The sequence below is a fragment of the Lagopus leucura genome, unplaced genomic scaffold (assembly GCF_019238085.1).
Source record: "Lagopus leucura isolate 7727_CA_CO unplaced genomic scaffold, USGS_WTPT01 Super-Scaffold_100159, whole genome shotgun sequence".
Classification (NCBI taxonomy): domain Eukaryota; kingdom Metazoa; phylum Chordata; class Aves; order Galliformes; family Phasianidae; genus Lagopus; species Lagopus leucura.
Window position 1 is genome coordinate 31,951,601 of NW_024962335.1, and position 17,026 is coordinate 31,968,626.

The following is a 17,026-nucleotide window of genomic DNA, read 5'->3' on the forward strand; positions in this document are numbered from 1 at the left end:
CTCTATGTCTGGTGAAGGCTGGTTACAAGTGGTATCCCCCAGGAGTCTGTCTTGGGAGCCGTGCTCTCTAACTTGTTTATCAATAACATAGACAGATGGATTGAGAGCACCCTCAGAAAGTTTGCTGATGACACCAAGGTCAGGGGTGCAGCTGATAAGACAAAAAGAAATGATGTCATCCAAAGGGACCTAGCCAAGTTTGAGAAGTGGTCCCATGTGAAATGAATTTGATTCAATAAGGCCAAATGCAAGGTGCTCCACTTGGGTCAGGGCAATCCCAGATATGTGTACAGACTGGGAGAAGAACTCATTAAGAACAGTCCTGCCAAAATGGACTTGAGGGCCTTGGTAGACAAAAAGCTGGACATCAGCCAGCAGTGTCTGTTTGTGGCTAGAAAGGCCAGCTTAAGCGAGGCTGCATTGAAAGACAGGTGGCCAGCAAGGCAAGGAAGGTGTTAGTCCCTCTCCCTCTGCCATCACGAGGCCCCTTCTGGAGTACTGCATCCAAATGTGAGGCCCCCAACACAATAAAGATGTGGAACTGTTGGAGCGGGTCCAGAGGAGGGCCATGAAAATGCTAAGAGGGCTGGAGCATCTCTCCTATGAAAACAGGCTGAGGGAGCTGAGCTTATTCAGTCTGGAGAAGAGAAGGCTCCGGGGAGACCTCATTGCAGACTTCTGGTAAAGAAGCTTGTAATCAGGAGCTGCTCTGCTGACCTCAAGCACTGTGTGAAAGTTTGGGTGTCACAATATAAGAAGGACATAAAATTATTAGAGAGTATCCAAAGGAGGGCTGTGAAGATGAGAATGGGTCTAGAACAGAAGAAGTATGAGAACTAGTTGAGGTCCCTTAGTTTATTCAACCAAGAGAAATGGAGTCTGAGGGAAGGCCTCACAGCAGCCTACAGCTTCCTCAGAATGGGAGTGAGGGAGTGCATGGGCAGCGTTGGTCTCTGCTCCTGGTTACAGTGACAGTACCTGAGGGAATGGCACAGAGATGCGTCATGGGAGGGTCAGGTTGGGGGAATTAGGAAAAGTTGGTCAGGCCCTAGAACAGGATGCTCAGAGGTGGTCATGGCACTGAGCTGCCAGAGTTCAAGAAGCATTTGGATGATGCACTCTGACATAGGGTTTAAATTTTGGGTGGTCCCCTGTGGAGTCAGGAGTGGTGATGCTTCAAGGTCTCTTCCAACTTGTGATATTCCATGATTCTATGATTTCTGCCTGCGTGAAGCATATGGATACAGATCCAGATGGACACAGATCCCCAGATGGATACAGACTCATGTCAGGAACAAAAAAAGGGCTGTGGCATGCAGCAAGGATGCATGGGACAGTTCATATTCCCAAGGGTGCCTTGTGCAATATGGATGCATCTAAGTCATTCTTAAAATGAGCAAAAAGTTCAGTAGTGTGGATGCCAACACAGTGATCCTACACAGTCCTTGCGATTTTCTTGTGATGAAGCATAAATTAATCCTTTATTTTTCAGTTTTCCATTGGGAAAATGTGGAAAAATAGTACCTTAGTCACAGTAATTCCATACTGGGAAAATATATTAACAATTGGCTTATGCTCAGAAATTATGGTAACATGGATCAGAGAAGAAAGCTATATATTGCCACATAACCACTAGAGATAAATAAATCTATAAATAAAGCCTCTAAGTACTCCTGCAATACAAATAATAAATAAAAGGCAAAAAGACTTAGTCATACATGCAGGTGGATTTCCAATTATGGAGGAAGCACTTTTACAGAAAGCAGAGTGGAGCACATTAAGTGGGATGGAGAAGAGAAAGGTAATAAATCACTGTACAAATAAATTATTCTGAAAAATGGCCATCACAGTCAAATGTATGTTCTTAAACTTCTGGAATGCAGTTTTTTCTAGTAAATTGAATAAAAAGACAGGTAAGAAGTATATATGAGCTTCCTCCAACACATATAAAAGCTACCTTTTCCTGAAAAAAAAAAAAAACACCCACAAAAAAAAATATTGATACCCATGTAGCCTTCTCAATCTATACAAGGATACAAGTTCTTTGAGCTGTGTAGTTAATGAAGCATTTGTGGAGAACAGTTTACCATCCTGCCAAGAATTTATAGCTCCATAAATCCTCGTGCTGTATTTTACTTTGAAATAACCTCCCTGTATGCACAAGCCCCAAGATGCAACAGCACATGTGCATGTGGAAGCTTGCCAAACTTTCCTCCAGCTGACTCAAAGAATACAAGTGTCAGAAGGGAAGAATGGAAAGTAGTAGAAGGCAGACTTTATGCTGTCAAATTTGGAGTCCTGATGGACAGGAAATCACTGCTTTTGCAGAGCACCTCTGCAGAGCAATGCTATGTACCTACACACTGGTGCTCCATGGCCCAGTACAAATACACTCATCCAGGGCTTTCTTCTCTTCTACTGCTCTCAAAAAGCAGAAAAACAGGGCTGACAGCTGCATTCCCCCCTCTTTACTTGCTCTCCCAAGAGCTGGCTGATCCAACTGGCATTCGAACAGCCAAAAGGCTTTCTGCTTCTCCCAAACTAGGTTCTGGGATGCCTGCTGGCCCTCAGTTTTGCTATTTAGAAGAGAAAGATGAGGTAGCAGAGGGGCATTTTCTTTACCCAGTGTGTTGTTCCAGTACAGCAGATGGGACTCTGCCCTTCAGCAAAGCAACCTCATCCTGCTTTTAGAGAGGAAATGATGGCTAGGATAGGAACTAGCAAATACCACACAAATACAATAAAAATGTAATTTGCGAGGTTATATTAAAATCTCTTTACAGTAAGAGCACTTTGTAGGTGCAGGAATGGTGCTATCCTACAACTCTTTCATAGCTCTAGGGCAATCTCCACACAGAACAGCTATAGCTGTTCTCTGAAGGCAAAGCACTCCTAGTGTGTGTGCAGCATATGCCAGCAAAATTCAGCTTATGCCAGCAAAAGTCAGCTTTTGCCAAGATAACTTGCTCCAGCTCATCCAAATGAAGCTCCAAGCTTCATTTCTCTGTGCTGGATAAAGAGCTGTAATTGTGACATACCCACACATACGCTTTAATCAGTGTAGCTCTATCAGTTATGTCTTCATACATGGGATTAACACTGAAAGGCTGCCAAGGAAAAGTGTAGACCTAGCGTTGGCTTCTGGAGCTCATGATTTCCGACGCTTACAGATTTCAATCATGGTTAATATCACAACATTTCCTGTTTCTAATAAAAGATGTGATAAATATCTAAACAATCCTCCAGTATCCGTTACAAACAGATTTATTTAGATACTTTTTCAATGCAGATAAGGCTTCAATTACAGCCAGCATTTCAAAATCACTTTAAAAATCTGCTAGGTGAACAACAGTCTGAAATGAAAGTGCTGACATGCAGCTGTCCAAAGGAAAATTCTCTAACAAACTGACATTTCATCCTATCTACATTTAAAAGTTATGCATTTAGATGACAGTGTTTGATGCCCCTTTTTTTTCCACTGAGTTTCATTTAGCACACCATTCTTTTTACTAGATACCACTTGAGATGACTGTATGCGCATCCCGATTCCCCTAAATGCTTTCGAGCAGAAACCACTGTTCAGAAACTCATAACATTACTCGTAACATTTTATGCCTTTGCCCTCACTTTGCAGATGCAGAGGGATAGGCTACACTACACCAGTAATCTAATTTACTACCATCAGCTTACCATCTTAAACTCAGTTTGCAGAAGGCTGTCATTATCCTCCATCTCACAAACTTCATACAGTGAAGTAGAAAAAAAAAAAATACTTTTCTGAGCCACAACAATGCCACAAATAAAAAAAGAAATGCTTATTGATAAATGTCAACAATGAAATTTCCATCTGACATTGGAGTAGCTATTGTAGTACTGCATAGCTAAAGAGTGACTGCTAGTGATTTGTAACCAGTACTCAGGATACAATCAAGATATTAGCATGAAGAAAGTACAGATTTATTTTTTTCTTTGGATCAGAGTAAGCAGCCTTGCAAAACAAATTTAATTTGGGTAGAAGAGTGATAATTAACATGCAATCCAGCACTAAGCTCCCTGACAGCTTAGGGACAGAGGTCAGCCTGTGTTTCTATACACTTAAAATTCAATATTTCTAATTGTTTTTATCCATGCCTGCTGACTGTTCTCAAAAAGACAAAGGCTGCTGTAGTTCTCTGCATCATTAACGCGTCTCTGCATACACTGCCTAAATAATGAGAGATACTGCACCACAAAATTAAAGTTGTTGAAAAGTTGGGAATGTGAAGAGATTTCTAAAGAAAAACACTGGAGCATTTCTTCCAGCAAAATTAAGGCAAACCTCAAATGTTGGATGATATTCCCACGCTATTTCAATAGCGACAAGCTTCAGCTTAAAGTAGAACTCTTCTTTGTGAAAAAAGACACAATACTGGGGCAAAACACCACAGCATCACTGGGGCAATGCCCTACAGGGCTAAATATAGTGTGCCAGGAAGGCGGACAGTAGCAGTGAGACCTACTTGCCCTGAGGAAGAGATAAATGGAAAGCACAGCACCAAGGGCAATTCAGCAGCAGGCCAGCTAACCAAGTTAGGAAATCTTTAGTTCCACGTCTGCAGTTATTCCTAACTACAAATGATGGCTCAGCCTAACTACATTACATGGTGTTTCAAGCTTCCTCCTCCCGTTTTCACTCTTTACTTTCTATAGAATGCAACAGTGATGGGAAAAGACAGTCTCTCATAAAATGATAGATCACTGAAATACTGAAACTTTCATCACTTACGCACTTACCACTTTTATGATTACTCTCCAAAAGTCTAAGAAAGATCGACTGGAAGAGCTTCAACCATCTTTTTAATGAAGTACAAGCAACACCTTCAGTAAAGGAAATGACCCAGCATGGTTACAGACCAGAGATTCAAAGCTGAATTCCTCAAGCAGCTGCATCAATGTAAGTGCACAGACAGCAGTGCCCTCCCAGAAGGGGGACAGCACTTGTTCCCCAGCAGCTGGGCGCACTTCCCTTCTGCTAGCTGCGTGAAGGTGAGCTGCTCCCTCACTCTGCCACTGAGGAAGGATCTCCCCGGGTATCCAACAGCCCCACAGGTTCCAGCCCAGCCTTAACTTATGGACAGTTCAGTTATTGCTTGCCTGGTGCCACACACAGTCCCTGTGTTCTTCAGTACTGATTACCCCGCACATAGCAGGGGGGTTGAAACTAGATGATCGCTGTGGTCCTTTCCAACCCAGGCCATCCTATGATCAGGGACTCTTATCCTGAGCTTATGGAGAGGCACTGGGATGCAAAAAGCACGTCACCACTGCCCCTACGTGCAGAAAGTAGGAAAGACGTTAGCAACCACACTCTAAACTGTAAAGTTTCAGACGTCCCTTTTAACTCCGTCAGCACCACTTCCCTCTCTCAGCACAGCACACCCAGGAACACCCACTGCGACGGTGCGCTGACCGCAGACAGCGATCCCTTCCCGCCGCGCTCCCTCAAGCCGCTCTCCCCCCTCCCACCCAGGCGCCCCCCCCGCCCCGGGCCGACCCGGCCCCGCCCGCCTCCCTGCCCGCCCCACCCCGCGGCCCGCCCCGCCCGCCCTCCGCCGTTACCTGGGCGCGGGCGCCGAGCTCGGGCGGGCGGCGAGTGCCCGTAGTCTGCAGGTTGATGGGCGCGCTCTGTGGGGGCTCGCCGCCGCCGCCGCCCAGCCCGCCGTTCAGGTGCGCCGTCACCATCGCGATGGGCGCCTTGGCCGGCACGACGGAGATGGCCAGGTTCTGCGCGGGTCCGCCGCCGGGACTCCCGCCGCCGCCGCCGGGTGCCTTGAGGAGCGCCGGGACGCCGCCGGGCTTGGCGCTGCCGCCGGAGCCGCCGCCAACCAGCACGGCCGCGGGGCAGCTCCGCACCGCCAGCTTCTGCGGGAGGGAAGCAGAGAGAGGAGCGTCGTCACCCCATGGCCCGCGACGCTCCCGCCCGCAGCCTCGCCGCTGGGAGGCGGGGGGCGCCGGGTCGCGGTGCGGGGATCCCGGGAGCTGCAGGGACGCTGCGGTCTTCACACTGCCCATCCCGTTCCTGCCCCGCTCCGGCCCGCAGCACGGGGCTCGTGGTGCTGCGGTGTGCGTGAGAAACAGCAAAACGCGGCTTCTCAGACTCCCGGAGCACCGCTTCTCAACTGTGCCTGCCTCTCTCACCCACTGCCTCACTCTGAACGCTCGCTGAGTGCTCGTTCTTTCACCTTGCTCTTACTTGCGAGTCATGTTTTCTTACCTTTAAACTACGTTTTTTAATTTTTTTTTTCTTCTTCCTTTCAGGTGTTTCAAGCAACCTCTTCTCTAAAGCATCCGTCCTAACTCTCAGTCTCGTTGTTTCTCTTCACAGCTCTGAGATCACAGCAGAGCAGCTGCCCTCACCTGTAGCACCCAGGTATGGTACCCAAGAGCGGTGTCGGAGGTCTGTGCAGCCGTGTGGAGGGGCCACACCATACGTGTCTGTGTTTGTGTCAAATGCTCGATTCTGAAAAGCAAAAGCTTTATGGAGCTGTTGCACTTGGAGTGACCCCAGGAGCTGTTCTTAGAAATGCTGTTTTAGGTAGGCTGCGTACCGATATAGACTGTTCCCAGCCTCATCTGATACTCAGAAGTACTAAGCATCTCATTTCTTCTAGAGTTGGAAGTAAAGGTAAGTCCTGTGAAGACCTCTGCCAATGTTTGCCTTTATGCACTTGATAGTGCTGTTGGCTAGAGGCTGCATCTGATGTGTGTGCAGCCTTTCAGGAGCGCTCCCCACATTTCTAGGGCTGCTGCTGTACCAGCAATGCCAGTTAGAGTTTTGTTTGTAGCCTGTTTTAAATACACTGTGTATAGCAGCAGATACCAAGTCACAGACATTCTCGGTTCCTTTCAGAATCATGACTGAAAACAACACTTCTGGGAATAATGCAGAAGCCCTGTAGTTCCAAACTGACTTTTACAGAAATTGCTGCCTCCTTATCTTTAAACTCACTACATGCTTTAAAAGCCCAATGGTCTAATATGCTTGCTCTGGGGACTGCCAGTATATTTTTATGAAATCGCGTTATTACAGATACCTGCTTCATATTTTAATGTAAAGGAACACTGATCTTCCTTTTAATATATCAGCATTATTCTACTGATTGTGGTGGCTTCATATAAATCATTTTAAATTTTGCTTACTTTTGCTTTCATATTTGTTTCCTCTACTATTCCACTGGTACGTGGGAAACGTTGCTTATGACAAAATTCTGTAAAACTGTTTATCTGTTCCATGTGAGTAGTGTGTTGTTACAGGTGCAGCATTGCTGCGTGCAGGAGAGCTGAGTGATGCCTCATCCCACCTACTGAGAACTTCCCTGCACAGTGCCTCACGAATCTGCAGCGCCAATGCAAAGCTCTCAGGTTAATATATCAGTTTTGTGGTTATGTTTTTGCTGTGATTTATGTCATATGCACACCACTAAAGGTTCACAGATGGAAGAAAAACACTGTCTTTGTTCCAGTGATGTAAACCCATTATCTGGAAGCTAACAGAGTTAGCCTAGGAGTGCAATCCCAGCTCTGCTGCGTACCATCAGAGTTTTGCTGCTGACAGCAGTGGCCCAAGGATTTCTTCTTATGTGAACAGTGAAACCATTCACTATCATTGAGTAGTTCCTATATTACTAAAGTGTATTTTAATGTTTTTCCCCAGAAATGTGAATGTTTAATTACTGAATGAGTGAAAAACTTATGACAAATGCCTGGTCATACCACACTGAATTCATATTTTCATTTCAATAAAACTTCTACTGCATAATATCCTACAGGCATTAATACAACTTCACTTCTTTTTTTTTTTCAGAAGCAGAAAACATCCAAGAAAACAAAACTCCATGATCCCAAAAGATACAAAAGATACACAATTTGTGCTAGCTCAGTGGAAAAGGCAAGTAAATAAGTAGGGGGTTGGTTATTGCTTGCCTGACAGAATGTAATAGGAAAGCATCATGAGAAGTACCAAAGCAGAAATTTTGAAAGGAAAAAAAGAATAATTCACTACTCGAGCTATCATCCTGCCTTTTTCTGCTGTCCTCCCTACATGTATTAACCGTGAATTATTTGTGCACATCTTTGCATGTAATGTGTCAACGTTTTCCCAATAAACTGACGGAAGCGTCTATGTGTGCACAACAAGAACAAAAAAACTGGAGGAAATAATATGGGGCTACTGGTTGTTTCAAAATCTAGCTTGAGATGAATATTAAATGTTTTTAATGTTGACCATTCCAAAACCTACTTAGGTTTTGGAGCATTTTGAAGGAAATAAAGAAAATACTGCAAGAGTTCTGTCCTTGCAATGGGCTTAAAAGGACATATCAGTCTGTGCCAGTCACCTCCACAGGGAACCATGCAATGCAGATGTTATTTAAATAACTGCACATTTTAGAAACTGTCTATGAAAGCATGGGCAACAGATCAGGTCTTTCAATTTTGTTTCCAAAAGAGTTACAGAAAGATCATCTATCTGATAAAATGCAGCTACAAAGCCTCTTCTGTATCTCATTTAAAAATCTTCTGAAAGTGTGCCTTCCAAAAGTTCAGAAAAGCCCCTTTTAGTCAGATTGGGCAAGTAGGAGAAGAGATCTTATGCTGTTTTCTTTATAATGATCATTTTTATTCCTTGGCCCCAATAAGGCAATGATAAAGATGCATTGGTCAATGTAAAGGTTACAATATGAGAAGAAATCTTCCACACAACCTGCATTTCAAATCCGCACTCTATTTCTGCCAGATTAATTAAGAGAATAGTCTTGTGTTTTAAAGCAAGGCAAAATCTGCATTTTGAGAATCAGTTGCTACAACATAGTCTCTTTCACTTTTGGAATAATGGATAATAAGAAACGAAGCACGCTTTGGACACTGCTGCAGCGAATGTGCTGATAAAATGGAAGAGTCAAAAAAGGAAGGGGGGGTGGGGGGGAGAAAAAGGAAAAACTGATTGGCTCTACATGCTGGAAATCAGGTTGCAGCTTCCCGTCCACAGCACCCCAGCCCTCACAATACACCAGTTTTGAAGCCACGCCTTTTCAATAGCAGCACAACTTTCATTTTCACCACAGGATGCCACAGGCAAAACAGAGTTTGCAATATGTATGCCGGTCACACGCAAGCCCACCCCAATGTGTAAGAAGGCTGCTTCTTGTTTATGACTTTCCATCTTGGACGTGGAATGCTCTCAACTATTCAAAGCAGAGAGAATCTTTTTTTGTATTTGTACCAACATAGTCCTGGCCCTCCTTTCCCACACATGCATGCACATGAGAAGTAAGAATCTGCTCACGTTCCTCAATGGGGAATGCCCTGCTTTTGGCTGCTCCTCCCTATAGCAGGGATTTTAACCCAGGCACGTGCCTCCCAACAGCCCCTCATGTTTTCAGAGCAGAATACGAGATGCTCAGAAAGGTCCTAAAACACACTGTCCATCATGTTTATACTTTAACGCCCATGCTGGAGATAGAGACTTCAGTCCATTAATCTCTCTAGAATGATGCTCTCCTGACAAAGTGGTTTTGCTGTGAAAAATTGCAGTTGTTTTCAAAGCAATATGGGTCCTTCTTAGCAGCCTCATGGATGAGAGAAAACCCTCCACACAACCCTGACAGTTTGCTCACAGAAGAGCAGCTCTCCACTTCCAAACTGAAATTACGGCTTCTCAATTAGTAATTTAGCACTGGTCACTAATGTAAAACCCTGCATGCCAAACAGCTGAGCAGACTCCTCTGGCCACATGGGCGATGACCTCTGTTAATTTACTCCTTTGTCACATCAACAGTCACTTGAACAATGGGATATTTAATATTCCAAGAGTGAGAACACATAAAGGCCCTATGGCCACCAGCCATAGCACTTCGGTATCGTGTCTTAGGATTTTGGTTTACTATACACATCCAAGCTGCTACTTACTGGTGCTGCTTGATCTGAGGATTTACCAACTACCCAGCCTTAAGCACCAAGGCATAAAGATATGGGGCCGAGCATGCAGGTGGATATATATATGGGTACTGAAAGGAGCCTGGTGGGTGTTAACGGAGGAGAAGGGCCTTGTGGGGTATTCTTTATCCCAAGGTTCCCCTCAGAAATGCTCCCTTTTGCATACAGCCCTTGAGTGAGAGGCTGCCTGTCCCAAGGAGAGGACATTAAGGTGTGTTTCCCTGAAACCAAGGATGGAGACACTGGCAGGGAAAAGTTTTAGGCACCATTCCTGAAATGCTGTTTTCCTATGTAGGAATGTGCAGGTGTTGCAACTGGAGGTGGGCATGGAAGAAGAAGAAGAGGAGGAGGAGAAAGTGGAGAAGGAGACAGAGGAGAGAGAGAAGGAGAAGAAGGAGGAGATGGTGGAGTAGTTCTGTTGCCAGTTCTACTACCCATCAGCAACCAACTCTGGTTTAAGTCAGACAGAACATAACACATGGGCAGGGAGGTTTGCATTTGCTGAACTTAAATCACTGCATTATTTTTTTAAAGCTGCTTTATCTATTGGTTTATTCTCCTTTTCCTTTCCATTTTTTTTCTTTCTTTCTTTTTTTTTTTTTTGACAACTTACTGCCTGCCTGTCATTAGAAGTAAGAACGCGTTCATTTTTCTCTATCAGATCACAGTTAATTAGCCATTGTTGCAGCAGGCTCAAGGATTTAAATTCAAAGTGAAACTCATTCTAATCAAAACTGCAGCAAACTGGGGGTTTTGTTTGACTTTTGTTTGAAAGTCAGTTATTGTACCGCTGATACACATCCCATGTTACCAGCTGAGTGCTTTCAGCATCCCTCTATCAGTGTGAAATATTTAATCGGCACAAGGATCCAATCAGCGCAGCAGAGGGGAATCTAGTGTGTGCATTAATTTACTTTCAGTTGAAAAGCAGAAAAGCAGGTCAGAAACATCTAACCTTCCCCCTTCCCCCTCCCAAACAAATACACAGCACATCAGAAGAGTTTGGGCGGCAGGGAGGCAATGAAAGCCCCCCCGATGGATCCAGACAGGAGCCAGACAATAAATCCCTCACTGCTGCCAAAGAACCACGAATGCTGCCGGGAAGGGAGAACAGCCCTCCCTCCACAGCATACCCCCCAAAATCCTCTCGCCAATTAATTATGTGGGGTAATTGTTTGGTTTTTAATCTTTGACTCTTTTTAAGCTAAAAAGATGGCTGAATGATTACCTCTTCTGCGTATGACAGTAATTAGAAAGAAAGCAAATGCCGGGCAATAATAATCAGTCTTTCTATTAAAATGCAATGGCTCTGGATTCTGTCTATGCACACTCTTCAGGAAAGCTTCCATTAACACTATTAGTATTAAAAAAAAACTGTTTTAGAAGCCTCACCGAGCTCTTTTACCCATCAGTAATGTTACACACTGCAGAAGCACACTGCAGCGCACAAGAGCTAAACTTTTCTCACTACCAATCTCCCCTTGCATCTTCTGGTTATTCTCTGAAGACAATCGAGTTCCTTATCCCGTGAAGAAACGCAAACCCAGGCAACAGCTGAGCTGCACAAAGCCCAGCCCTCGGGTGGCTGCCTTCCAGGGCAGGGCAGGAATGAAGAATTAGCGGATCTATGCAAAGGGAGAATTTTCAAGAATGGCAAAATCCTAATAATGGTAACGGTGGGCTTATAAAAGCACATACTCACTCAAGTGCAATTATCCTTTAATTTCTGAAGCCATTAAACAGCTTGCTGACTGAAAAAAACAACGCGTATTGCTAACTGGCAATCCACTCGTCAGAGCTCTGAATTATCCGCTTAGTGACTTGTAAACAGCACTTTTTAACTAACAAGGGGTAGGGGGGAGAGAGGCCGATATTTAATGAGAAAAGTCAGATTTGTGCCATGGAACATTCTGGAAGTGTCTCTGCATCTCGAAGAAGTGGAGGAGGGGGAGCGGGATTTTTTTTTTTAATAACCTCACAAATAATCCCTCCTCCTTTCTCTCTCTCAAACCATGTCAATGATCAAGGAAATGAGAACAAGGCGCTTGATTCACAGCTGACTCTCTCTTCTTGTTACATCAGATCAAGAAGGAGCAGTCTAACAGGGGGGGGGGGGGGGTGATTTCTGCAGGGGAAACAAATCTACAAGCTGGCATTTTGTTTCCTACTCCTATTAATTAGCCTGCTTTTCTGTCAGAAAAAAAGAGCTTTTAAAACTTGCACTGGTGTTACCTACGCATGCATGTATGCCAGCTTACATATAGACATACAGAAAATTTAATATTTTGCATGTGGGATAAACCTGTCCTGAAAAATCTTCAAGAAAATAGTGGCTCGTTTCAGATTTTATTTGACAGATAAACCTCTATTCTTTGCCTTACTCCCAGGAACAATTGTACCGTACACCACTAATAGTGAGATGAGCAGCCCCATAAATGACAGGATGGGTGCATTGTGCTTAGGATCAGGACTGCAGCGGCAAGACTTCAGCTCAGCCTGCGGATCTATGGAACGCTTCTTTTGAACCCAAACTTACAACAAAGGAGAACTCAGTCTTGATCTCACTTCGAATAAAGCAGAAAGCATGCAGGCATCCTCCTGGCAGGTCACAGGGGGATTTAAATGGCTCCCCGCTGTGTAACATGGGTTCTCCCCTAGCCCCAACGCTGGAATCCTGCTTGCCATTAGCAGCTCAAAATTTACATCCTTTTGCTGTAAGTTTCCAGCTCAAGTTTCCCATGATTTACCATGTCCCATGTTTTCATGAGGACTGTATTCATTCAGAGTATTTAATGTTAAAAAAAAAAACCAAACAAAAGCACAGCAGAACAACAGGAAAAAAAAACACAAAAACAAGCCTTGCCAAACAAACACACACACACACACAAAAAACAAACCCAGAGTGCACACCATATAAACACTAATGTGCTTCTAATTTAAGTTTTGTAAAAACAAAGGCAGTGTGATTAAAGGCCAGGAGCATGCAGCTTAGCATATGGAGCCACAGTAAGTGCCCCAGAACAAGTTGAATGTTTCCATTGTGTGAAAGACTCATTCATTACAGCTACAAGATGCAGTGCAGACATTTGCATTTTTAGAGGGGCATCTTGTCATTTTTAGATAAATCACGGGGCCCAGGCCCTTTTCAATGGCTACATTTCTTAGTATCCTATTTCCCTTTGTTTCAGTACTCTCCCTCACTCTTTTCCTCTGTATGAATGCCATTTAAGTTTGCATACTACTATGTCTGCAGACCAAGATGTGATCTCGAGGACTCTTGTTTCAGCTTAAGCATGCGCTACTTCTTATGATCAAGCAAGGCAAAAAGAAATGCAACTACATGCAATCAGAAAAAATGAACAATAAATTCAAGTAATTTATTACATCCAGTTTCAAAGCCGTTTCTTCTCCTGATCTACATTCCCTCCTCCATCCCCCTCCCCCAATCCTTCCCACCCCAGACCTGATCACCATTTCTTTGATTTCTCCCTCCTTCAGACCCTCTTAAAATCAAATTTGGAAATGCATATCTCTTCGTGTGGCAGAAAGAACTGGTCAAACAATAAACTAAGCCAAATCCTTTTTTTCCCCTCTTTTCTTCCCAGATAACATAGAATCCTCTTCAAATGAGCAAATGTAACTGTGAACAGATATAGACTTCCCATGGGATTAACCCATCAGTTCCTCAGTATACATATAAAGAAGAAAAAAGTTAAATGGTTGCACTTCCCCCAGGGAAAGGCAGCCCGTCAGTTATGAAGTATTCCCATTAGAAATTCTGGATAAGTTGCAAAGAAAAGAAAAAAAAGAAAAAAAAAATCCCTGCCTAATCTCTAGAACTCATATAGACATTTCCCCTGGACTTGCACATATGTACATTTCAAACTGACAATCCAAGCTTTTAGCACTGCTGTATTACTCAGGAGTGATTATTGTTTTCCAGTAATTTGCACGTTCCTTCCAAAAATGCTTAGAGCAACCTTTCAATTTTCCAACACTTCAAAGTACAGCTCTGGTGAAATCAGACCACATCTGCAAGATGAGCCCAAACTGAGTGCCCATGTTTGGATATCTCAATGCAAAGCCGAACACACAGGGCTGCTGGCTGGCCTGGGACAGTGATGACAAGAAGCAAGTGCTGATAAGTGGCCAGCACTAACCTCTAGATTTTGGTGCAAAGCCTAGGAGAGAGCATTTAGTTGGGGAAACTGGAGGTGAAGATAGTGTTATGAAGAGGTTTTGTGGAAAGCATAGGGGGCTAATTCCAGAGCTGTTGTTCTCACCTTGCAAACAAAGAACCCATAAGACTTGGCCACACACTGTGTCATTTCTCTCTAGCCTTCAGCACATCAGACATAAAATCTAACTGGAAGCCTCTTCTTAGATTACTTAGAAACTTCGTCTCAGTTTCCCAACTTCATAATGTCTTCCTCACAAAGATACTGTGAAAATTCACCAACTAGAATCTATTCAATGCTTCTTGTTTGATATTACAGACACATTAAGTCATACAATGCCATTATAATCCAACTGTATTCACCAAAGGAAGTTCACCACTCCTAATGACCTCCCAAGGAATGCCAATGGAGACAAAGACTTCACAGCTCCAGCGTGTCCATCTGTGCAGGCCTGGCCTCATGTTGAACTAAGTGGAAGACATGACCTTCATTCCATGCCTTTTCCTTCCTATATGGTGCATAAAAAGAAATGCAGAAAAGCCCAGAACCAGAGAAGACAAGCACGCAACTGATAAAGAGAGGTGCTACAAGTGTGAGAACGGAATGTGCTTAGGGGAAGATGGAAGAGATGAAAGAGGAGAAAAACGGAACAAAATTTCTCACAGTTGAGCTCTTCCAGAGCTCTGTCAGTGGTCAGAAAAGGGTTGGAGTGGCAAGTCTGAGAGATCTTCCTCCTGCACTGGTAAGATGAAAATACTTAATAAACTGTCAAGATGACAAATTATGAATGAAAATGATGAGGGATCACACAGGTGCTTTGCAGGTATAAACTGGAAGACAGAAAATGGACTTTCATTACCAAGGCCTTCTACTTTCTGACACACCTCAGTACAAAAGGATGACAGTCTCAATGCCTTTCTCTGTCTTTCCCGTGATCTATGAGAAGCCTGACAACATTCATAGCAACCTCTTTCCTCCAACAAACCCTTTAGAGGCAGCAGCTCGGAGTGCACCCAGGAAGGAAGCTGCAAGAGTTAAAACAGAAGCAAGACAGAACAGTGACACAACATAACAGGTCAAATATGGAAACTGAACCTTGATGTCATAAACTCAAAATTTCAGTCATCAAGACAACTTCCTCACTCCACCCTTAATCTTCGCTTGGGTTGCACCACTCATTTGTGGTACAAACACTCAAACTGCCCTGCCCCATTTACTCATTTACCCAGCCTTACAGATGAATGGAGAGGCACAGGGCTGCTGTGCATTTTGAGGCAGCAGTGAGTTTTGTTTTTTCCTATTTTGCAAGAAGTGGATGTTAAAATAGGCAGACTGTTAGAAAACAGGTTATCAAAACCAGAAGGTAATTTTCAAAACCATCTGAATGGAGATCACCTGATTGAATATCACTCCTTACTGAAGTAGAGGATGCTGAAAATTATGACCAAGGAACTCAGTCATCTGTCATGTGCTTAGACCACTATGCAGCGCTCTACTTTTTTAATAGGGAAAGTACAATGACCTAGTTCCTCTAGGGACATGGATGGTTTAGACAGATTAAAAAAAAAAAAAAAAATTAACTTCCCCTCCCTAATCCCCCCAGTCTGATAAAAAAGAAACAAAAAGCAACTGTGGTATGAGTACATATCTGAAAAATCAAAAGCAAACTTTTCCAGTTTGAGAATCATAAATAATATCTCTTGAGTAGATACGGGCAATTGATTAGTCATAACAGGAGGGGGATGCAGCATGTAATATTTTTCTTTTAATGAGACTTCAGAGAACGCATGAAAAAAGTATTCAGAAAGACTGAATAGTACAAATATATTAGCAGATGTTGAAAATACTGGGTGAATTTAAGAAACAAGGGAATGATATGCTTTCACTCTAACTTAATGGAAATGCAAATGATAATGTTTAAAGAGAAAGAAAGGTACATGGCTGCAGTGTTGGGAAAGAATATTAAAAAGAGACAAGGAGGCTGCTAATGAAGGACTGTGTAGACCCTATGATGAAACTAGGACCCTTCACAACCATTATTCCAGAGGCCAAAGAGAGAGTAACGAGCAATAAATAATGCAGATCATGCCAATGGCAGTAAATAAAACGGAACTTAGAAGAGAGAACAAGAAAGAACAGGCCAGGCCCACTTCAAAACAATAGGACATGAACACAATGGGTAAGGAGAAAGCAAGGACACGCTACACAGTAACTCTGCATTTACCTTCACAAATAAAGAGAGATGATTATACAACACGTAGATAAAACGAAGATTATCTGGAAAATGTCAACGTTAGTCTGCAGTTGAGAGCGTCTGAACTAGTTTCTAAACTGCACCCATGAACAGAGACATGAGAAAGAAAGACATTTTGTATGATTTTTGTGGCACGGCAGTGGAAAGCACTTAGATACTTCAATTGCAAGGGCTAGATAGGAGACTGTACAGTGACACAGATCTGTGCGTGTACCAGGATTCAAGGGCACAAAAAGCAAGAAAAGAAGCTTTGTAAACTTTTTCACAACTTTGCTACATTTGAGGATAAGAATAAACAACATCCTTCTGGCCTTATTTCCCATTGTGTGCTACGGAGTACAAAACATCATAGCAACTTATTACAACCTCTGCCTCAATCAACCACTCAGATCCTTTGCCTGGAACATTTATCATGGCTGATAGCTTTTCTTATGATAAAAACCATTGTGCAAAGAAGCCAAACACAAAAAACTCACAAGCTGGTCAGTAACAAACTGCAGCTCTGCTCTCCAGTTCTGCAGTGCACCCTCTTTTTTTTCTTTCTTTTTTTTTTTTTTTTCTTTTTTTCATTTCCATTTGAGCTATCCTTTTCTTCTGGAGCGCTTTACATCTCCTCAGAGCA

The 17,026-nt window shown here is 43.4% G+C and overlaps 1 protein-coding gene across 3 annotated transcripts in view; it reads right to left on the reverse strand.

Moving 5' to 3' along the window:
* The window catches only part of PHF21B (PHD finger protein 21B), a 155,294-nt gene that overhangs the window by 55,564 nt on the left and 82,704 nt on the right, over positions 1-17,026 (reverse strand). The window contains exon 4 of one of the 3 annotated variants that reach the window (XM_042890042.1): positions 5,599-5,901. The exons of the other annotated variants lie outside the window; for them this stretch is intronic. Within the exon in view, the coding sequence (XP_042745976.1) occupies positions 5,599-5,901 (303 nt within the window). The remainder of the gene's footprint in view (positions 1-5,598; positions 5,902-17,026) is intronic. 3 annotated transcript variants of the gene reach the window in all.